Source organism: Phoca vitulina, unplaced genomic scaffold, assembly GCF_004348235.1.
Source record: "Phoca vitulina isolate PV1807 unplaced genomic scaffold, GSC_HSeal_1.0 scaffold20, whole genome shotgun sequence".
In the NCBI taxonomy this organism is placed as follows: Eukaryota; Metazoa; Chordata; class Mammalia; order Carnivora; family Phocidae; genus Phoca; species Phoca vitulina.
The window spans coordinates 12,481,567-12,504,218 of NW_022589723.1; the positions used below are offsets into that span (position 1 = coordinate 12,481,567).

Consider the following 22,652-nt stretch of genomic DNA (forward strand, 5'->3'; position numbering starts at 1 on the left):
GACAGTGGCGGTGTTAGCTAGTGCTTCAGTGGAAGTCATTCACAGTAGGGAAGTGAATTAAATCAACATGTTGTACATCTTAAATTTATACAGTGTTATAGCTCAAAAATTTTTAAAATAAAAATATGTGGCTTGAATATGTAAACATGATTATCAACTACAAACATTTTATGTGAATCATTAACTTTTTACACCTGAGTATTATACTATACAATAACTATTGATATGCGCATTGTTAAATGTTTTATTTATACATTTCAGCAAATGTTCATCTGACCTTAAAATTTTTATTTGTTGTCATTGTCACAGTTATGATTCCACAATAAAATTTAGAAAGTAGAGAAAAAAATATGCTCAGAATCCTACCACTAAACATAATCACTGGTAGCACTTTGAAATATTTTTATTTTAGTCCAGTTTTTTACATGTATATAATTACATTATAAATATATTTTACCTCTGCTTTTTGAAAACTTATATCCCAAGCATTTTTGGAGTGCCCTTAAAGTAATAAGACTGATTTTAGAAGCCTTCCATGAAAAGTAGATGTTATAATATTGGTATATTATGGTTAGATATATTTAGTCTTTTTTTTTTTTTTAAGATTTTATTTATTTATTTGACAGAGAGAGACACAGCGAGAGAGGGAACACAGCAGGGGGAGTGGGAGAGGGAGAAGCAAGCTTCCTGCTGAGCACGGAGCCCGATGCGGGGCTCGATCCCAGGACCCCGGGACCATGACCTGAGCCGAAGGCAGACGCTTAACGACTGAGCCACCCAGGCGCCCCTAGATATATTTAGTCTTAAGAAATGTTACTTATGCAGAAAAGACCTCTGTTGCCATTTATAAAAATTAAGACTTTCTTCCTACTTTTGCTTACTGCTAAAGCTGTTAGCTAATTTTCTTAATCCTCTTTTTCAGAAACTGACGTTTCTCTTCTCTGGCTGAATTTCTTTTATTTGTAGGGTCATGTGAAGAGGGAGCAACTCTAGAAAATGTGGGGTGGGTGATTGTGGATTAAATGTGAACAAAAGAGCATCTGGGGTGCCTGTGTGGCTCAGTCGGTTAAGCTTCTGACTCCTGATTTTACTTGGGTTATGATCTCAGAGTTGTGAGATCAAGCCTGGCCCTGGCTCCTGCTCTGCACTGGGCATGGAGCCTACTTAAGATTCTCTTTCCCTCTCCTTCTGCCCCTCCCCGCCCTCTCCCTCTCTGGGGGGAAAAAAAGGTACATCTGGCCCCACGTTTCATCTACTCTTCAGCTTGGAAGTTCATGTTGTTCATTACAACTAAAACTTCAAGCTCTTGTCCAGAAATTATGAGCTTTGAAAATATAATTATAGTATATGTGGTCCTAGCATTAGCAGCAGAACTAGAAATGAGATCCAAAGTGATTGCACTTAACTTGGGAGTCAAATGTTATTAAAATGAAAAAGAAACCTTGAATTCTGTATCCATAGCCAACACCTCTAAAAAATATGATTCCCCACTCCCCTTTTATAAAGCAGATAGGTTTAAAGAGTTAAGTAGGGTTTTTTGGTTTTTGTCTTTTGTCTTTTTTTGGTACTGTTTCCACAGTTAGTATATACCTACATAATATGAAAAAATGTATAATTTTTTAATATTTATGATTGATGTCAAAGCCACTGAGGCTGTCTTTTTTTAAAAATTTATTTGAGAGAGAGAGAGAGAGAAAACGTGTGCACGCAAGCAGGGGGAGGGTCAGAGGGAGAGAGGGAATCCCAAGCCAACTCCCCGCTGAATTCGGAGCCCAGTGTGGGGCTTGATCCCACAACCCATGAGGTCATGACCTGAGCTGAAACCAAGAGTTGGAAGCCCAACCAACTGAGCCACTCAGGTGCCCCAAGGCTATCTTGTTTTTAAAATAAATTTTATTGCTGGGGCGCCTGGGCGGTTCAGTCTGTTAAGCATCCGACTCTTGGTTTTGGCTCAGGTCATGATCTCAGGGTCATGAGATGGACCCCCCCCCCCCCCCGTTGGGCTCCTTCTCAGTTCAGAGTCTGCCTGAGATTCTCTCCCTCTCCCTTTGCCCCTCCCCCTGCTCACTCACTTTCCCCCACCTCAAATAAATAAATAAATCTTTAAAAAAATTTTTATTGCCCATGCGTTATAAAAGGCAATTAAATGTACTAATTATATAATTTAACTGCCTGAGAGTTTGAGTAAAGAAATTGAGACGTGTATATAAATTTTAAAAATCCCATAACTTCTTGATAAGAAGTATTAGAATGAGTAAACTTTATTCCTTTGATTCTTACCTTGTGTGGATAGAGCAACTTGCTGAACTTCGTCAGGAGTTTCTTCGACAAGAAGACCAGCTTCAGGACTATAGGAAGAACACTACTTACCTTGTGAAGAGGTTAGAATATGAGAGGTGAGATGCTATATGCAACAAATAGCTATGAATCTGGAATATTTGTCCAACTTTTGGACCATTTATTTCTTCCTTTCTGGTTTCTGTTTTTCTTTTCTTCTTTCATTTCCTTAGGTCTTTTAAATTCCTTTTCTGTTGTCTTTCTGTGCCTCTTTGAGATCCACACTCTTTTATTTTGATATGTTAAACGCCATTAAAATATCTTTTACAAGATATGTGTAGTCTGCCCATGTAGAAGAGTTCATTGTGAGCCAGAAAATCGTTCAAGGCCTGAGTTTCATTGCATTAGATGTGCAAAGACTAACGGGAGAATCTGTGGTTCTCTATGAGGGGCATCCAGAAGACGAAGCCAACACTGGGAGGTGTCCCCAGAACAGCTGAGGGACTGAGTGCGAGCTGCTGCTTCTGCTCTGCATTCTTGCGTACACCTCTACACTCAGTTGGTGAGGAGGTCGGGGAACCTCTTTCTGGCAATCGCTCTTTAAAAACCTTTCTTCTGTCTTTAATCAGTTTTATAATGAAAGGTTTTTTTTAGGTCTGCATACCCAAAATTAGAAAGATGAACCATATTTTAAAGTACCATGTATCCATTTCTGGCTTCTTACTCTTGTAGGTTATCAATATGCATCTATTTACATGTATGTGTTTTAACCTAATAGTATCCATTGATTTTCAATATATCTATAGAATTAGAGAGTTAGCGTATTCAAAGGTAATATATTATTCCAGCATGTTAATGTACCAAAGTTTGTTTAATCTCTCCCAGTTGCTGGACTGTTGTAGGAGTTTTCCTTATCATACTGTTATGAATACCAGCTATAAAAACCTTTATGCAAAAAGGATTTCTCCCTCTTATGTTATTTCACTGGTGTATATTCTCAAATGTAGTATTCCTGAGACAGAATGTTTTGTTGCTTTTATCACATATATGAAAGATTGCTTTCTGAAATGGTTGTACTAATTTATAATGTAAATATTTTCCCGTACCCCTACCAACATTGGCCTTTATAACTCGGACTTAATTTTGCTAGTATAGGAATAAAGTACTACCATATATACATATAAGAAGTTTAATTGTACTTTTAATGGTGAAAGTTAACATTTTTCTGTATATTTTGTAACTATTTGTTTCTTTTTGCACGAATGGTATTATTTGTATTCTGTGACCACTTGTCCAGTGAAAATTCCCAATCTTTATCTGTTCTGTTCCTTCACCTTTTTTCTTGATGATTCCATTCTATCTTATTTATTGGTTCCTTCCATTCTTGTTGTTATTATGGTTTAGAACTCTTACAGTTGTGTTGAAAATGCTGTCTATTGGATGAATCGTCTGCTGCCACTCCTTATCAACTCTCATAATTCTAGGTTTTCTCATCTGTTACTATATATTGGTCTCATGGTTTTCTCTTCTATAATGTTTTTTCTCTTCTGTGTTTGAAGTTGGCTTTGATAATTGTTTCTTTATAAATGTAATTTATAAAAATAATTTTTCATCTTTCTAATTTCTGTTACTTTAATTAGCTTTATCAGTATTCTTTATCCTCTATTAAAGATACAAATATTCTCAGAATTTTGACTGTGAGCTATTTTTATATCTGCTCTTTGTCTTTCTGTGCCCACTCTCTTGCTAACTGAATGCTTTATCTTTTAAATGTATGTTTTCAACTTCTAGACAACTTTGAGAAGTCAATCCAAGATAATATAGCCTAAAAGAATGACTTTGTAATTTAGTTTTCAGTGTGGACAACAGATCAAGGAGTTAAGAGCACAGCATGAAGAAAATATTAAAAAGTTAGCAGACCAGTTTTTGCAGGAACAAAAGGTAAATTTAAAAAATACTTAAATCAGAATATGTTCTTGTTATAAATCTTGTAATTTAGAAATTAAAATATGTACTTTTGTCATAAAACATTGTATTTTTAAATACTCTAGCTTGCCAATTTCTAAAAATGACTTGCAGTGTTTTTATTGCTGAGTAAATTAGACATCTGCAAAAATATAACCTCAACTCTTAAAACGAATTTTGAGTTAAATATTTTTGCTATTAATATATTTCTCAGACTGTAAAGTGGATACAACTTTATTGACAAATCAGTTACTTCTTATTTTATGCATTTGAGAAATAGGAAAAACTTGAGACACCTTTTCCTTAAGTATCAATCTCTGTTATTCTGAATTCCTTTCTTAAAACATAGAAATGAAACACTAGCCATTATTTTGATTCATATTTTTGGGGGTGGCAAATTCTTTTATTAATTTATCCATTTTCATTTGATACATATTATGAAGCCCCTGCTAGAAATGGAAGGAATTTGAAAATTACTGGTCATTAGGACATTCATTTTTTTGCACCTTGTAATCTTATCTGACTAACCATGTTTTGTAAAAAGTCTTGTGATTTAAAGAGAGATGGAATAGTGAAAAGTGGTAACATCTTACCTACAGGCCAAGAAGTTAAGGAAACCAGATTTTTGTTCTTAGCTAACTCACTATTTTAGAGCATGATATTGAGGGCAGTGTTCTTTCTCTATTTCATTTTTTCAATCTACAAAGTGGACTAGCTGCTCCCATCCGCAGCCTACCTTGGAGAGATGTGAACATAGATTGTTGGAAGATGACAGGTCTGAGTGGGCTACCATCGCAGCATAGAGGCATTGAAGGCATTCCTGAGACACTGGGTGGCTAGAGGAGCATAGTAGAACACAAAAGGAAGAGAGGGGTTTGCTGTTGTAATTGCATTATTACAAGCGTAATAGATAAATAAGGGGATAAATTTACTCTCTTCTGTTCTCCCAAGAAGCACAGATGAGAGAGCTTTTCCATTTTTTCCAGGCAAGTGTGTACTAGGCTATTTTTATATTATTAATTGACTAATGTCCTCTCCAGTTCTTCTTTACCCTTATTTTGCCCTAAATGGAACAAAGTGGGAGGAATGGAGAGGCTTAGAGAACTTCTCCTTTCTAGGGTAGCACACCAGCCCTTACCCTTCAGGCCAGCTGCCTAATCCTACTCCCTATCCTTCATTCCCTGGTCTACTACCTTAATAAGTTGATTCTGTGAAATTTCAGTTGTTTTTTTTCATTGGAACAAATCTAATGGAAGCTATAGGAAACAAGTGTAAGTTGTAGTCAGGGATTTTATTTTTTTTAACCAAGCACATGCCTATCTTAGAACTTACTCTGATGAAGTGGTCAGCAAACTAAATCCCACCTGCTGCCTGTTTCCATACTACCCATAAGCAAAATACAGTTATTACATTTAAAAATGGTTGAAAAAAACCAGAGAGTATTTCATGACATTGGAAAATTATAAGAAACTCATAGTGTCTGTAAATACCGTTTTATTGGAACACAGCCATACTCATTTGTTTACTGCTTTCATGCTACAAAGGAGGAGAAATTGTTGTAGATCAGAGAAGACTAAGGAGACTATGAGAGCTTAAATGAAATATAGTATCCTGGATTGGATCCTGGAACAGAAAAAGGGCATAATGGAAAAAGTAGTGAAATCTAAATAAAGTCTGGCATTCAGTTAATGATGTACTAATGTTGGTTTCATAGTTTTGCAAATGGACCATGCTAATGTAACATGTTAACATTAAGGGAAATTGGGTGAGGGGTAATGACTTTTCTGTAAGTCTAAAATTATTTCAGAATAAAAAGTTTTATTTAAAAAATGTTCAGGTGGCCCCCTTACCACATCACTAACATTGCATTTAGAAAGCCATCTAATTTTATTAAGAATATTTGCTATTGTCCATTCACATAAAGGTACTATCTTTAATAATGCATCAAAGGGACAACGTCTTTATTAACTATTTTAAATGGAAAAGTATTTTTGAACAGTAATTTGTTGACTTTAAGTTTTGCTTAATATTATTTGTTTTATCCACATCTACAAAGAGTACTATAGAAATAGCCTTATGATATAGCATTATAGTGAAATGCACAGAGATGCAGGCTGCCTGTTCAGATTGTACCTCATAGATTTTCTTACCCTCGGCCCTCCTATTGACATGTTCAAAAATTTCAGTGTTATCATTTCACTCATTGAATATTAAGCTCAGAATTGGCTCCCAGGAAATGTGGGAGTGAGGAAGACTGTGGTTTGAATCCTTTCTCCACAATTCTCTATCTTGGTAACCTTGGATGAGCTACTAAACTTCTTTAAGCCTCAGTTTGACTTCATTATTCCCAAAACTGTTCACTTTACTAGAGGATAGATTTGAAAGCAGTTTGTAAACTATGAAGCACAGGGCAAATTTTTATTGTTAATTTTATCTGCCAGGCATACTGGAATACCTGTACCTGATTGTCAAAACACCTTTTCTTCTTTATTGTGACAAATTCTTACAATTTGACTCGGTTTTTCTAGATTTCCTTTAGATTTTTTAGTACTATTGTTTTTTATAACATTACTAATGATTACATTGCATAGTGCTTTAGAGTTGACAGAGCATTTATATATGCATTAAATTTTAAGTAGAAGGACCTATGTGGCAACACAAGTATGTGTATTTAACTCCTTGCCACTCTCAATTTTCCACTGAGGCCACTCAACCAATATAAAAGCAAAACTGGCCCACCGATAGAATTGAATCAGGCCTAACCAGTTATCTGAAGATTCAAGTTTCCAAGGAGATGATTGGGTTAGAAACATGTTGGAAAGAATACTGACCTGTGTGTTGTTCTGCTGTTACTTCCTATGCTTGGTTGGCCAGTGCACCTAGGAAGAAGTTTGCCTATTTTCCACCCTTATGTTTCTGCTTCTGGAAAAGCTTGGCAATGTCACTAGCCATCTATCACACTTGAGGGGGCACCCATGTGCCAGCCTCCTGTAGTCCACCATCCTGCTCGATTACAACATAGGCCTATAGAGAACCCACCCTGCCCATAGCACCTAGGATAATGCCCAACTGTAGGCCTCCATAGCAACCTCCAAGCAAGACTATCTTCTTGCAGCATCACTCCTTCAGCATAGCCAAAGAGAATTACCTCTGCCTAACATTTTAGACCATTTACTATAATCAGAGACTTTAAGAAGTGTTATTCTTTTATTTCATATTAGGTTTTAAAAACTGAACAGAAAATAATATTATATCCCACATCTCCAAGTGTTTGGAATTTGGACCCATGGTATATGTTTCAAAAAATGAACTGTTTCAGAACATTTAATTAGTAGTTGTGTCAATTATTTAATCTTTTGAACTAAAAAATATTTACTATTACCAAATCTTTATTTAACAGCAAAAGTCACACAAGTTTGAATCAAAAGATGGAAATGAATTGGGTATAAACAATCATGCAGTACCTAAAAACATTCCCAGAGTAGCTGAGAATGCTGCAGATAAGAATGAAGAACCCTCAAGCAATCATATTCCACATGGGAAAGGTATTACTATTTTGTTTTGTGTTAATAGGATATTGACTTTTCTACTCACTTTGAAGTGAACATTTTCAGTCATAAAGAATATTGCTTGATTTTAGTTCAGTTATGATTAGGTGTCAGTGTTGTTTCAAATTTGGATCTCTTGATAGAGAAGAAAAAAAGAGTAAATTGTTTTAGAGTTACAACTATGTCCAAAGCAAGATATAAAGATATGCAGTCAATGTAGCCTATTGCTTTAGAAACTGATTATTACATTCCTTCAAAACACTTTCAATTTATATAAGGGAAAAAAAAGAATTATTGGGATGCTTGGGTGGCTCAGTCAGTTAAGCGGCCAACTCTGGATTTTGGCTCAAGGACATGAGATCAAGCTCTGTATTGGGCTCCGCCCTCAGCATGAAGTCGGCTTGAGATTCTCTCCCTCTTCTGTGCCCCTTCCCCTGATCTGTCTGTCTGTCTGTCTCTCTCTAAAAGAAATAAATCTTTTAAAAAAAAAGAATTATATCTTTTGTTACTTGGACAGAACAAATCAAACGAGGCGGTGATGCAGGAATGCCTGGAATAGAAGAGAATGACCTTGCAAAAGTTGAAGATCTTCCTACTGGTAAGTAAAAGTTATCAGAGTATTTACCCTACTCTCTTTGAGTAGAGGTCATAGTCATTTGAGAAAAGTCATAGATCTCTGGAAGATTTATATTTTCTGTTAATTAACTACCCATTAATTGCCAGGACTTGTTTAGGATACAACTGTTTTGGAAAATTTTGTTAAAGCACTTGTTTTTGTGTTGATAAAAATCAACCATATTAGAACATTTTCTTGACTCAGAGTTACTGCTCATGACAGTTACACTATGTTAGAGTCATTTGTGTTTAGTAAAAGTACATATGGCTCATGTCTGTGAGACAAAATATGCTCCTAGATTGCTGTGTTGTTGGTGTGCTTTAATATGGCATGGTAATACCCTTATATAGGACTTGGCTTGTCTTTCAGTTAATTACCCCACACTTTCAATAGTTTATACCCTATTTTTCTTTTTCTTCTTTTATGGCCATTGCTGTTCAGTGTCTGTTTCTTTCTTCATTAATGTGTCTGCTTCTTATACATTTCCACTTTAAGTCACTACTGGTATTCTAGTCCTGTTCAGTGTTTTTTTTTTTTTTTTTCCTTTGTTTGTTTCTTTTGTTTTTCCCTTGTCTCTTTGTTTTTCTTGCTATTTCTATGTTTCTTAGTTGTCATAGATACTCTTCCCTGCTGACTCCAATTTATTGTGGTGAAAAACTGGAAGTAACAGCATGTCTTTGATTTTTCTTGGCTATTTTTATTCCTTTTCAATCTTAGGGATCACTTCTGTGGTTGTAGGTCATTGTATGTGGCTGAAATTGCTGAGTGTCTGAGGTCCAAATGAATGAATATTAATCCTTTCATTTGTATAGTTTTGTTATCTTCTCACATTCTTTTATGTCTGTTCTTTGGGGTTTCCAATTCACCACAGTATATGCCCCTAAAATAAAGGTAAGGACAAGAGCAATAACAGGAATTTAAAAATGCAGAGTTAGAATGAGCATGATTTGTTTGTGAAGTAATGACGTTATCCAGTGATTCTTTTTTTTTTTTTTAAAGATTTTATTTATTTATTTGACACAGAGAGAGACAGTGAGAGAGGAAATACAAGCAGGGGGAGTGGGAGAAGGAGAAGCAGGCCTTGCAAATGGCAAGATTTCGTTCTTTTTGATGGCTGCATAATATTCCGTGTGTGTGTGTGTGTGTGTGTGTGTGTGTGTGTGTGTGTGTGTGTGTGTATATACACCACATCTTCTTTATCCATTCATCTGTTGATGGACATCTTGGCTCTTTCCATAGTTTGGCTATTGTGGACATTGCTGCTATAAACATTGGGGTGCGCATACCCCTTTGGATCACTACATTTATATCTTTGGGGTAAATACCCAGTAGTGCAATTGCTGGGTCGTAGGGCAGCTCTATTTTCAACTTTTTGAGGAACTTCCATACTGTTTTTCAGAGTGGCTGCACCAGCTTGCATTCCCACGAACAGTGTAGGAGGGTTCCCCTTTCTCCGCATCCTCACCAATATCTGTCGTTTCCTGACTTGTTAATTTTAGCCATTCTGACTGGTGTGAGGTGATACCTCATTGAGGTTTTGATTTGGATTTCCCTGATGCCGAGCGATTTTGAGCACTTTTTCATGTGTCTGTTGGCCGTTTGGATGTCTTCTTTGGGAAAATATTTCTTCATGTCTTCTGCCCATTTCTTGATTGGATTATTTGTTCTTTGGGTGTTGAGTTTGATAAATTCTTTATAGATTTTGGATACTAGCCCTTTATCTGATATGTCATTTGCAAATATCTTGTCCCATTCTGTCGGTTGTCTTTTGGTTTTGTTGACTGTTTCCTTTACTGTGCAAAAGCTTTTTATCTTGATGAAGTCCCAATAGTTCATTTTTGCCCTTGCTTCCCTTGCCTTTGCGATGTTTCTAGCAAGAAGTTGCTGCGGCTGAGGTCGAAGAGGTTGCTGCCTGTGTTCTCCTCTAGGATTTTTTTTTTTTTTAAGATTTTATTTATTTATTTGACAGAGAGAGACACAGCAAGAGGGGGAACACAAACAGGGGGAGTGGGAGACGGAGAAGCAGGCTTCCCGCGGAGCAGGGAGCCGGATGTGGGACTCAATCCCAGAACCCTGGGATCATGACCTGAGCTGAAGGCAGATGCTCAACGACTGAGCCACCCAGGCGCCCCTCCTCTAGGATTTTGATGGATTCCTGTCTCACATTTAGGTCTTTCATCCATTTTGAGTCTATTTTTTGTGTGTGGTGTAAGGAAATGGTCCAGTTTCATTCTTCTGCATGTGGCTATCCTATTTTCCCAACACCATTTGTTGAAGAGACTGTCTTTTTTCCATTGGACATTCTTTCCTGCTTTGTCAAAGATTAGTTGACATAGAGTTGAGGGTCCATTTCTGGGCTCTCTATTCTGTTCCATTAATCTATGTGTCTGTTTTTGTGCCAGTACCATACTGTCTTGATGATTACAGCTTTGTAATAGAGCTGAAGTCCAGAATTGTGATGCCACCAGCTTTGCCTTTCTTTTTCAACATTCCCCTGGCTATTTGGGGTCTTTTCTGGCTCCATACAAATTTTAGGATTATTTGTTCCATTTCTTTGAAAAAAGTGGATGGTATTTTGATAGGGATTGCATTAAATGTATAGATTGCTCTAGGTAGCATAGACATTTTCACAATATTTGTTCTTCCAATCTGTGAACATGGAACGATTTTCCATTTCTTTGTGTCTTCCTCAATTTCTTTCATGAGTATTCTATAGTTTTCTGAGTACAGATCCTTTGCCTCTTTGGTTAGATTTATTCCTAGGTATCTTATGGTTTTGGGTGCAATTGTAAATGGGATCGACTCCTTAATTTCTCTTTCTTCTGTCTTGTTGTTGGTGTATAGAAATGCCACTGATATCTGTGCATTAATTTTATATCCTGCCACTTTACTGAATTCCTGTATGAGTTTTAGCAGTTTTGGGGTGGAGTCTTTTGGGTTTTCCATGTAAAGTATCATGTCATCTGCAAAGAGTGAGAGTTTGACTTCTTTGCCGATTTGGATGCCTTTTATTTCTTTTTGTTGTCTGATTGCTGAGGCTAGGACTTCTAGTACTATGTTGAATAGCAGTGTTGATAATGGACATCCCTGCCATGTTCCTGACCTTAGGGGAAAAGTTCTCAGTTTTTCCCCATTGAGAATGATATTCGCTGTGGGTTTTTCATAGATGGCTTTTATGATATTGAGGTATGTACCCTCTATCCCTACACTCTGAAGAGTTTTAATCAAGAAAGGATGCTGTACTTTGTCAAATGCTTTTTCTGCATCTATTGAGAGGATCATATGGTTCTCGTTCTTTTTTTTATTAATGTATTGCATCGCATTGATTGATTTGCGGATGTTGAACCAACCTTGCAGCCCAGGAATAAATCCCACTTGGTCGTGGTGAATAATCCTTTTAATGGACTGTTGGATCCTATTGGCTAGTATTTTGGTGAGAATTTTTGCATCCATGTTCATCAGGGATATTGGTCTATAGTTCTCCTTTTTGATGGGGTCTTTGTCTGGTTTTAGGATCAAGGTAATGGTGGCCTCATAAAATGAGTTTGGAAATTTTCCTTCCATTTCTATTTTTTGGAACAGTTTCAGAAGAATAGGTATTAATTCTTTAAATGTTTGGTAGAATTCCCCTGGGAAGCCATCTGGCCCTGGGCTTTTGTTTGTTGGGAGATTTTTGATTACTACTTCAATTTCCTTGGTGGTTATGGATCTGTTCAGGTTTTCTGTTTCTTCCTGGTTCAGTTTTGGTAGTTTATACATCTCTAGGAATACATCCATTTCTTCCAGATTATCTAATTTGCTGGCATAGAGTTGCTCATAATATGTTCTTATAATTGTTTGTATTTCTTTGGTGTTGGTTGTGATCTCTCCTCTTTAATTCATGATTTTATTTATTTGGGTCATTTCTCTTTTCTTTCTGATAAGTCTGGCCAAGGGTTTATCAGTCTTATGAATTCTTTCAAAGAACCAGCTCCTAGTTTCGTTGATCTGTTCTACTGTTCTTTTGGTTTCTATTTCATTGATTTCTGCTCTGATCTTTATTATTTCTCTTCTCCTACTGGGTTTAGGCTTTATTTGCTGTTCTTTCTCCAGCTCCTTTAGGTGTAGGGTTAGGTTGTGTAGTTGAGACTCTTCTTGTTTCTTGAGAAAGGCTTGTATTGCTTTATACTTTCCTCTTAGGACTGCCTTTGCTGCATCGCAAAGATTTTGAACGGTTGTGTTTTGATTTTCATTTGTTTCCATGAATTTTTTAAAATTCTTCTTTAATTTCCTGGTTGACCCATTCATTCTTTAGTAGGATGCTCTTTAGCCTCCATGTATTTGAGTTCTTTCCAACTTTCCTCTTGTCATTGAGTTCTAGTTTCAAAGCACTGTGGTCCGAAAATATGCAGAGAATGATCCCAATCTTTTGGTTCCGGTTGAGACCTGATTTGTGACCTAGGATATGATCTCTTCTGGAGAATGTTCCATGGGCACTAGAGAAGAATGTGTATTCTGTTGCTTTGGGATGGAATGTTCTGAATATATCTGTGAAGTCCATTTGGTCCAGTGTGTCATTTAAAGTCTTTATTTCCTTGTTGATCTTTTGCTTAGATGATCTGTCCATTTCCGTGAGGGGATGTTAAAGTCCCCTGCTATTATTGTATTGTTGTCAATGTGTTTCTTTGCTTTTGTTATTAATTGGCTTATATAATTGGCTGCTCCCATGTTAGGGACATCGATGTTTACAATTGTTAGATCTTCTTGTTGGATAGACCCTTGAAGTACGGCATATGTCCTTCTTCATCTCTTATTATAGTCTTTGGTTTAAAATCTAATTTGTCTGATATAAGGATTGCCACCCCAGCTTTCTTTTGGTGTCCATTAGCATGGTAAATGATTTTCTACCCCCTCACTTTCAATCTGGAGGTGTCTTTGGGTCTAAAATGAGTCTCTTGCAGGCAGCATATCAGTGGGTCTTGTTTTTTTATCCAGTCTGATACCCTGTGTCTTTTGATTGGGGCATTTAGCCCATTTACATTCAGGGTAACCATTGAAAGATAGGAATTTAGTGCCTTTATATTGCCTGTAAGGTGACTGTTACTGTATATTGTCTGTGTTCCTTTCTGGTCTATGTTACTTTTAGGCTCTCTCTTTGCTTAGAGGACCCCTTTGAATATTTCTTGTAGGGCTGGTTTTGTGTTTGCAAATTCCTTTAGTTTTTGTTTGTCCTGGAAGCTTTTTATCTCTCCTTCTATTTTCAATGACAGCCTAGCTGGATATAGTATTCTTGGCTGCATATTTTTCTTGTTTAGTGCTCTGAATATATCATGCCAGTCCTTTCTGGCCTGCCAGGTCTCTGTGGATAAGTCTGCTGCCAATCTAATGTTTCTACCATTGTAGGTTACATACCTCTTGTGCTGAGCTGCTTTCAGGATTTTCTCTTTGTCTCTGAGACTTACGAGTTTTACTGTTAGATGTTGGGGTGTTGACTTTATTTTTATTGATTTTTAGGGGCTTTTCTGTGCCTCCTGGATTTTGATGCCTGTTTCCTTTCCCAAATTAGGGAAGTTCTCTGCTATAATTTGTTCCAATATACCTTCTGCCCCTCTCTCTCTTTCTTCTTCTGGGATCCCAATTATTCTAATATTGTTTCGTCTTATGGTACCACTTATCTCTCGAATTCTGCCCTTGTGATCCAGTAGTTGTTTATCTCTCTTTTTCTCAGCTTCTTTATTCTCTATCATTTGGTCTTCTATATCACTAATTCTGTCTTCTGCCTCACTTATCCTAGCAGTTAGAGCCTCCAGTTTTGATTGCACCTCATTAATAGCCTTTTTGATTTTGACTTGGTTAGATTTTAGTTCTTTTATTTCTGCATAAAGGTATTCTCTAGTATCTTCCATGCTTTTTTTCAAGCCCAAGTAGTATCTTTATAATCGTCATTCTGAATTCTAGTTCCAGCATCTTACTAATGTCCGTATTGATTAGGTCCCTGGCAGTCGATTCTGCCTCTTGTTCTTTTTTCTGAGGTGAGTTTTTCTGTTTTGTCATTTTGTCTAGAGAAGAATAGATGAATGAGAGAACAAAATGCTAACAGGGTAACAACGACCCCAGAAAAATATACACTAAGCAAATCAGAAGAGACCCGAAACCAGGGGGAAAAGAAAGGGAAAGAAAGAAAGAAAAAAAAAAGAATATGATCAGGCTGATGAATAGATCAGAGCCACACACTAGATTTTGGGCATATTTCGGTCTGTTAGAAGCACTGCCTCCCAAAATTTTAAAGAAAGAAAAACTTATATATGTACAAAAATAAGGGTAAATACAATGAAGGGATGGAAAATGATTGTAAAGATGAAAAGTATAAAAGATTTTATAAAAGGAATTGATAAAGAAGTTGGTTGAAAAAAGAAAGAAGAGAAATTAAAAAAACAGAAACAAAAACAAAAAAGGGAGAGAATGTGATCAGGCAGGAGACTAGAACAAAGCCATACACTAGAGATTTAGGATATATTTTAGTCTGTTAGAAGAAACTGTATCCCAAAAGTTTAAAGAGAGAACAACTTATATATGTACCAAAAATAAGGTTAACTGCAATGAAAGGATAGAATATGGCTCTAAAAATGAAAATTAGAAAAGATTTTTAAAGAAGGGATTGATAAGATTTTGGTTGAAAAGGGAAAAAGAAAAAAAAAAAAAGATAAAAATTAACTTTGAAAGACTAAAGAATCCTGAGAAAAAAAGCCATGAATTCTGTGTGCTATATTCCCCTAGTGTTGGGAGTTCTGCTGTTGTCATTGATCGATAAACTTGGTCTTGGCTGGCTGTTCTTGCTGATCTTCTTGGGGCGGGGGGGGGTTGCCTGTTGCAGTGATTCTCAAATGTCTTTGCCGGAGGCGGAATTGTACCACCCTTGCCAGAGGCCAGGCTAAGTAATCTGCTTGGGTTTGCTCTCAGTAGCTCTTGTTCCCTGAAAGCTTTCCCCACAGCTTAGAGGCGGAGAATGAAATTGGCGGCCTTCCAGTCTCTGGTCCCAGAGGAGCCAACAGCTCAGGGCCCCACTCCTCAGTGAGCCCCCAGAGAAAAGGCAGTCAGTCACTCCCATCTCCCCAGTCTCCAGCCGCACTCCATGCTCACCTGGCCTGTGACTGAGCATTTCTGTCTCTGGCACACAATCCCGTTTGGAGTCTCCAAACCCAGCAGATTCCTGTGGTGTGCCGCTCCTCCCCGGGGAGGAAGGGGTGTCTCCCCGGATCTGCCACTTGTTGGGTCCCTGCTTCCAGAAAGTGGTCGCTTTTCTGTTCAGAGAGTTGCTGCTATTCTTTTCTTTCATCTCCTGTTGAATTTGTAGGTGTTCAGAATGGTTTGATACCTATCTAACTGAATTCCTGGGACCAGATGAAATTTAGGTCTCCTACTCCTCCGCCATCTTGCTCCTCCCAGACCATGTATTATTATTATGAATTTTGCAGCACTTACTTTGGTCCTAGACTTACTGAGCTTTGAGCTTGATTAATCTCTTTTACATTGCTCTTGTTTGTTTTTTAACTTTCACCCAAAGTTTTGCCAAGGATAAACTGCAGGTTTTTAGTATATAGAAGCACCCTGTTGAGATATATGAGCAAGGGTTGTTTACCTTCTTGCATACATTTATTTTTGATGTCATATATATACAAAAATATATTTGCATTGAAATTTATAATTTTTAACCTCTTTTGTGCATAGTTTTCAAGTTAAAATTTTATCATTGCTACTTTAAATGCGTAGTGTCTCAATTTATTTTCTCATTTGTCCACTATCATAATTTATTACCTGGCCACCAAGGAATTCCAGAATTAGAGTTAAATGAAATGGGAATGCAGAAGGTCTTAAAGATCTTATCTTGACCATTTTTAGGTATATTGTGCTTACCAGACAGCGGTTTTCATATGTCTTTCATACATGAACCACTTTAGTAGGGCAAAAATCTTATCTTGCTGCTTCTGCTTGATTAAAAAAAGCATACAACCGGGGCGCCTGGGTGGCTCAGATGGTTAAGTGTCTGCCTTCGGCTCAGGTCATGATCTCAGGGTCCTGGGATCAACTCCCGCATTGGGTTCCCTGCTCAGTGCAGAGCCTGCTTCTCCCTCTCCCTCTGCCACTCCCTCTGCTTGTGCTCTTCTGTCTATCTCTCTGTCAAATAAATAAAATCTTTAAAAAAAAAAAAGCATACAACCATTTCATTGGAATGAATAGGGATGAACAATGCTACTTTTGATGAGATGCCAACAAATTCATATCTGATTTTTATAGTATGAATTTGCCATATTGATTCATATAACGGTTGCAGCACTGTAGCTTAGAACTGGGAGGAACACCAAAAAATGTATACATTTTGTGTAAATTTAGCATTAATGCCAAAAATATTTATATGTAGACACTGTCTACACTGTCGTGGCTGATTAGAGGCCATCTTTTGGCTTAATTTTTCTTCATATTTGATTTTCCATAATTTGAAAATGATATGCTCTGATGTTGTCTTTTGGGGGCTCTTATTAATGCTTGGTGTTCTCTGAGTTTCCTGGACCTGCAATTTAGTGTCTGACATTAATTTGGGGAAATTCTCAATCATTATTGTTTCATGCATTTCTTCTGTTCTTTTCTTTATTCTCATTCTAGTATTCCCATTATGCATATGTTATACTTTTTGTAGTTGTCTTAGATATTCTGTTATTTTTTCACCATTATTCTCTTTGCTTTTCAGTTTTTGAGGATTCTGTTGATAGATCCTCTAGCTCAGAGCTTCTTTCCTCAGCTGTGTCCAGTCTACTAATGAGCCCATCAAAGGCACTCTTCCTTGCCGTTGTAGTGTTTTCTTATCTCTAGCATTTCTTTTTGGTTCTTTCTAGGATTTCCATCTCTCTACTTACATTGCCTATTTGTTCTTGTATGCTGTGTACTTTATCCATTAGTCTTTAGCACATTAATCGTAGTTGTTTTAAATTCCTGGTCTGGTATAATTCCTTCTTTGATGCTAGTTCTGTCTCTTCAAATTGTGCTTTTTTGCCTTTTGGTATGACTTGGAATTTTCTGTTGATAGACATGATGTATGAGGTAATAGTTACTCCTGTAAGTAGGCCTTTAGTAATGTGGTAGTGAGGTGTGAGGTAGTGAAGAGTGTGAAGTGTTCTTTAGTCCTATGATTTCTATTCTTTTAGAGCGAGTCTGTGCCTCTGGTCTGTGAACTTCACAATCTTTTTCAGTTTTTTTCCTTTCCCTTAGGTGGGGCAGGATGGTTAGAGTGGGCTGAAGTTGGGTATTTTTCTAATTAAGGTCACTTAGGCTCTGATAATACCCTAGCAAATTAGGCTCTGTTTACCTAGTTTCTCCCGCGGGCAGGCCTTGTTAAGAACAAAGTGCTCTGGTGTATTTCAGAATGGTTCCTTTTCCCTTCCTCCTGCCTGAGGGGATTTTTTTCCCCCACTACTTACTGTGGGAATATAGTTGAGGTCCTGGAGGTAAATCTCACAATATTGTGGGGAGCCTCCCTATGACTGGGTCCTCCTGGAATTTTTTACTCTCTCAGTTATCCACACTGAGGCTTCAGTGAGTTGTCCACACTGAACATCAATTACAGTTCAGGTTTTCCTGCCCTGGCACTGGTTCCAGTGGCCATTTCTGCTCACGAGTCTCTTTTGTAAGCTGTGACTTACTGTATTCACCTTTCTGTCTCTCTGTTCTTAGGGACAGTGGTCTGCCCTGTGTCCTCTTCTGTCCTATCCAGAAGACTTGTTGATTTTTCATCCTGTTTAGCTTTTTACTAGTTATGATAGTGTGGCAACCCCTAAGCTCCTTACATGTAGAACCAGAAACTGGAAGTCCCCTGGATTAATTTTTGAGCCTCATTAAACTGTTGGTGCTTTGCTTTGAAAATCATTGTTTATAACAGTTACCCTTAATTATTTAGGTATGTATCTTGAGTATAAAGATTGTTTTGATATAGTAACTGGTGAAAAGAAACTTTGAGCTGTGTAGTCAGTCAAATGCAAAAAGGAAAGCTATGTCATGTCTTTGTACCTTGAGCTCCTAGTATGATGCCTTACACATAACAGGGTCCCAGTAAATGTGTATGCTTGAATTACCAGAATATCCTTAGTGGTGGCGCAGTGGTATCTGGAAACAAACTGCCAGGACTCAAACCCATGGCTCCCATCTTTTAATAGGTGTGTGACGGCCATTTATTTGCTCTTATCCTTATCTGTGAAGTAGGATAACAACAGTTCCAACCTCATAGTATGAATGTGAGATTTAAATGTAAAGCACGTAGGACAGTGCCTGGCACATAGCCACTGCTATATAAATCTTAGTTACAATTGTTATTATTATGATTATTGCATATCATTAGAAACATATTTGTTATCTTCTTGTCATTCCTTTTACTGAGTGTTGTCTTTTTCTCTCTGAAGTAGTCTATGCCAAAATTCTTAATGCCTGTGCAAGTTCTGGTATATATGTGGAGTCCCTAATGGCTGTAGATGCAGTGACCACACAGCAGAAGTAGAGAAAAGAACACATCCTTGTCATTTTAAAATAGGTTTTTATGTGTTGTTTTATTTATGATAGCCAAGGTTATACTAGAAACTATAACGGAGCAGGGCTGAACTGTCTTAAAAGGTAGCTCTGAAACAGGCAAGAGGTATATAGCATGTGCCTATGATTAACATGACATTTCAGCTTCTGAGCTTCCCAAACCATAGAGCCAAACCTCAGTGGGTTTTGTTTGTTTTTAATGTTGATTTGAGCTAGTCACCAAGATTTTATAGGAATCTTATAATTTAACCTGTTACCAAACACTTACCTGGATATTTATCTTTATGCTGTTTTAGACACCTGTTATGTTAGACAGTTACATATTTATATCACTAGTTTTTAAACTTTTTAAATTAAAAAAACATTCCAAACATAAAATAAAACAGAGAATAATATAATGAATAGCGAAGTACCTACATCTCCGCAAAAGAAAGCCACAAAAATAACATTACATTTTGCCACATTTGTTTCAGATATTTCTGTTATTGATGTTATTATTAAAGAAATAAAACATTACTGATAAGTTGAAGCCTCCTTGTGTACCCTCCAGATCCTATTCCTGTCTCTTCTTCCCCAGAGGTAACTACTATGCTGAGATTGGTGTGTATCAATTTCCGTACATGTTTTTAGGCTTTTACTGCATTTGTAAACATCTATAAAACTATAAAGTATTGATTTGTTTGCTGCCTTAAACTTTAAATAAATAGTGTCTTATTGTGTATATTATTCTATAACTTGTTTTTTCCCCCTCAGTTTTATGCTTCTGCGACTTACCCGTGTCATACCTGTGGCTTTTATTTTATTTATTTTTTTTTTTTAAGATTTTATTTATTTTTATTCATGAGAGAGCGAGAGAGAAAGGCAGAGGGAGAAGCAGGCTCCCAAGGAGCAGGGAGCCCGATGTGGGACTCGATCCCAGGACCCCGAGATCATGACCTGAGCCGAAGGCAGACGTTTAACCATCTGAGCCACCCAGGCGCCCTACCTGTGGCTTTTAACAGTTATATTTATTTCATTGTATAAATATACCATGATTTATTATTTGCATATAATAAACATTAAGACTGCTTTTAGTTTTTTGCTATTTCAAATAATACCACAGTGGATGTTCTTGTTTATGTCTTCTTATGCATATGAGAGTCTCTAGTATCTAGTCTCTAGATACTAATATTTAAGTAGTATATTGAGTTACAGAGGTGAGCCTGCTACTGGCTAGAAAACATGACTAGGGATCTAACTGTCCCAGGCCCTCCTCAGTCACTGAGAGTTGAGGAGATCAATAGCTCAGCACAATGGTTGCAAAACTGTGTATAAGAGTATGAACTTAAAAGTAGAATTCTTGCATCATAGAATATCTTTATCTTCAGTAATATCAATTTACACTTCTGCTGGTAATATATGACAGTTTCTGTTTATCCACATCCTCACTAACGTTTGGGTTTGCTGTACTTTAATTTTTTGCCAATCTGACAGTTATGAAATACTATCTTATTTCAACTTAAATATGCTGTGGTACTAGTGATATTAAGCATCCCTTCATATGTTAGCCATTTTGGTTGCTGCCTTCTATGAATTACCTGGTAATCATTTTTGTCAAATTTTCTATTGGATTGTTGGTATTTTCCTTATTGATCTTTAAGAGTTCTTTAGGAGTATGTAATCCTCCTCCATGTCATGCATATCAACAGAGAGAAAAATCTTATTTCTTACTTGGAAACTTTTTTCTAGTTTTAAGATCCAGTTAACCTCATAGTAAAAATTGCCTCTAATGATTTACTTTGGGGAAAATCCTGATAGATACAAAGATTTTTATGTACCTGAACAATTGGAAGTTCTTTTCTAATTAATAACTTAGAAAAAGTTACTCCTTTTGGTTTATAAATGCATATTAGATAGAGCTGCTTTATTTATAAAATTAATTTTTTGGAATAGAGGCTTTTGGCCTTGGCTGTATATTGGAATCACTAGGGAGTTAAAATAAAATTATGCCTGGGTCCCACTCCAGAGATTTTGATATGTTTGGTCTGAGATGCAGCTTGGGCACTGAATGTGTAAGTGTTCCTTAGGTGATTGTATTATGTAACTAAGGTTGAAAACCACTTCTCTTGGAGGAATTTTCTAGATCTACACTGTCTAATACCGTAGCCACTGGTCACATGTATTTATTTAATTTCATTAAACTTAAATAGAACTAAAAAATCAGTTCCTCAGTCAAACTAGTGCTTTAAGTGCTTAATGGTTGCCTGTGGGTAGTGGCTACTATAGTGGACAGCACAAGTACAGAACATTTTCATCATTGCAGAAAGTTCTGTTGAATAGTGCTGTTCTAGATGGTAATAGTGATTATCCTTGGGAAAGAAGACTGAGGACAGAGATAAAAAGGTGACTTAGTTTTCATCATACAATCTTTAGAACTTTTTGGATTTTGGTTTCAAAATTTCATAAGGTAATTTCATAAATTACCTATTTAAAAATAAATAATTTTTTAAAAATTAAAGAGAAGTAATTATAGTGATATTTGAGAGGAGAAAAAATAAAAGATTATGCTTTTTTTAAAAAGATTTTATTTATCCATTTGATAGAGAGAGAGAGAGCACAAGCAGAGGCAGTGGCAGGCAGGAGAGGGAGAAGCAGGCTCCCTGCTGAGTGAAGAGCCCGACGTGGAGCTCAATCCCAGGACCCTTGGACCATGACCTGAGCAGAAGGCAGATGCCCAACCAACTGAGCCACCCAGCCGCCCCAGAAAAGCTTATGTTTTAAAGAAGTAACATAGGGGCACCTGGGTGGCTCAGTTGGTTAGGTGTCCAACTCTTGATTTTGGTTCAGGTCATGCTTGGGGTCTTGAGATCCAGTCCTGCATCAGGCTCCGCACTGAGCGTGGAGCCTGCTTGAGATTCTCTCTCCCTTTCCCTCTGCTCCTCTCCCCTTTCCCTTTCTAAAAATAAATAAGTAAATAAAAATAAAGAAATAAAGAAGCAATGTAGTAGTTATTATTATTATTATTTTGATTAAGATTCTTTCTCTAATGATTAAAGCTTTTAGAGGAAATATCTAAATTTATAAAAATACATTAAAAGTTTTTTGTTTTTCAATTTTATTTTATTATGTTATGTTAGCCACCATACAATACCTCATTAGTCTTTGATGTAGTGATCCACGGTTCACTGTTTTCATATAACACCCAGTGCTCCATGCACTACGTGCCCTCCTTAATACCCCTCACCAGGCTAACCCATCCCCCCACCCCCTTCTTCTCTAAAGCCCTCAGTTTGTCAATTTTTGCCATTCTAACTGGCGTAAGGTGGTATCTCAATGTGGTTTTGATTTGAATTTCCCTGATGGCTAATGATGATGAACATTTTTTCATGTGTCTTTAGCCATTTGTATGTCTTCTTCAGAGAAGTGTCTGTTCATGTCTTCTGCCCATTTTTTGACTTGATTATTTATTTTTTGGGTGTTGAGTTTGAGAAGTTCTTTATAGATCTTGGATACCAGCCCTTTATCTGTAGTGTCATTTGCAAATATCTTCTCCCATTCTGTGGGTTGCCCCTTTGTTTTGTCGACTGTTTCCTTTGCTGTGCAGAAGCTTTTTATCTTGATGAAGTCCCAAAAGTTCATTTTTGCTTTTGTTTCACTAGCCTGTGGAGATGAATCTTGAAAGAAGTTGCTGTGGCCGATGTCAAAGAGGTTACTGC

At 36.9% G+C, this 22,652-nt stretch overlaps 1 protein-coding gene across 2 annotated transcripts in view; it reads left to right on the top strand.

The window, feature by feature from the left end:
- Positions 1-22,652, top strand: part of GOLM2 (golgi membrane protein 2) — a 113,319-nt gene that overhangs the window by 37,423 nt on the left and 53,244 nt on the right. For both annotated transcript variants that reach the window (XM_032417004.1, XM_032417005.1), the window contains exons 3-6: positions 2,294-2,396; positions 4,128-4,218; positions 7,643-7,787; positions 8,308-8,388. In XM_032417004.1, the coding sequence (XP_032272895.1) occupies positions 2,294-2,396; positions 4,128-4,218; positions 7,643-7,787; positions 8,308-8,388 (420 nt within the window). The remainder of the gene's footprint in view (positions 1-2,293; positions 2,397-4,127; positions 4,219-7,642; positions 7,788-8,307; positions 8,389-22,652) is intronic.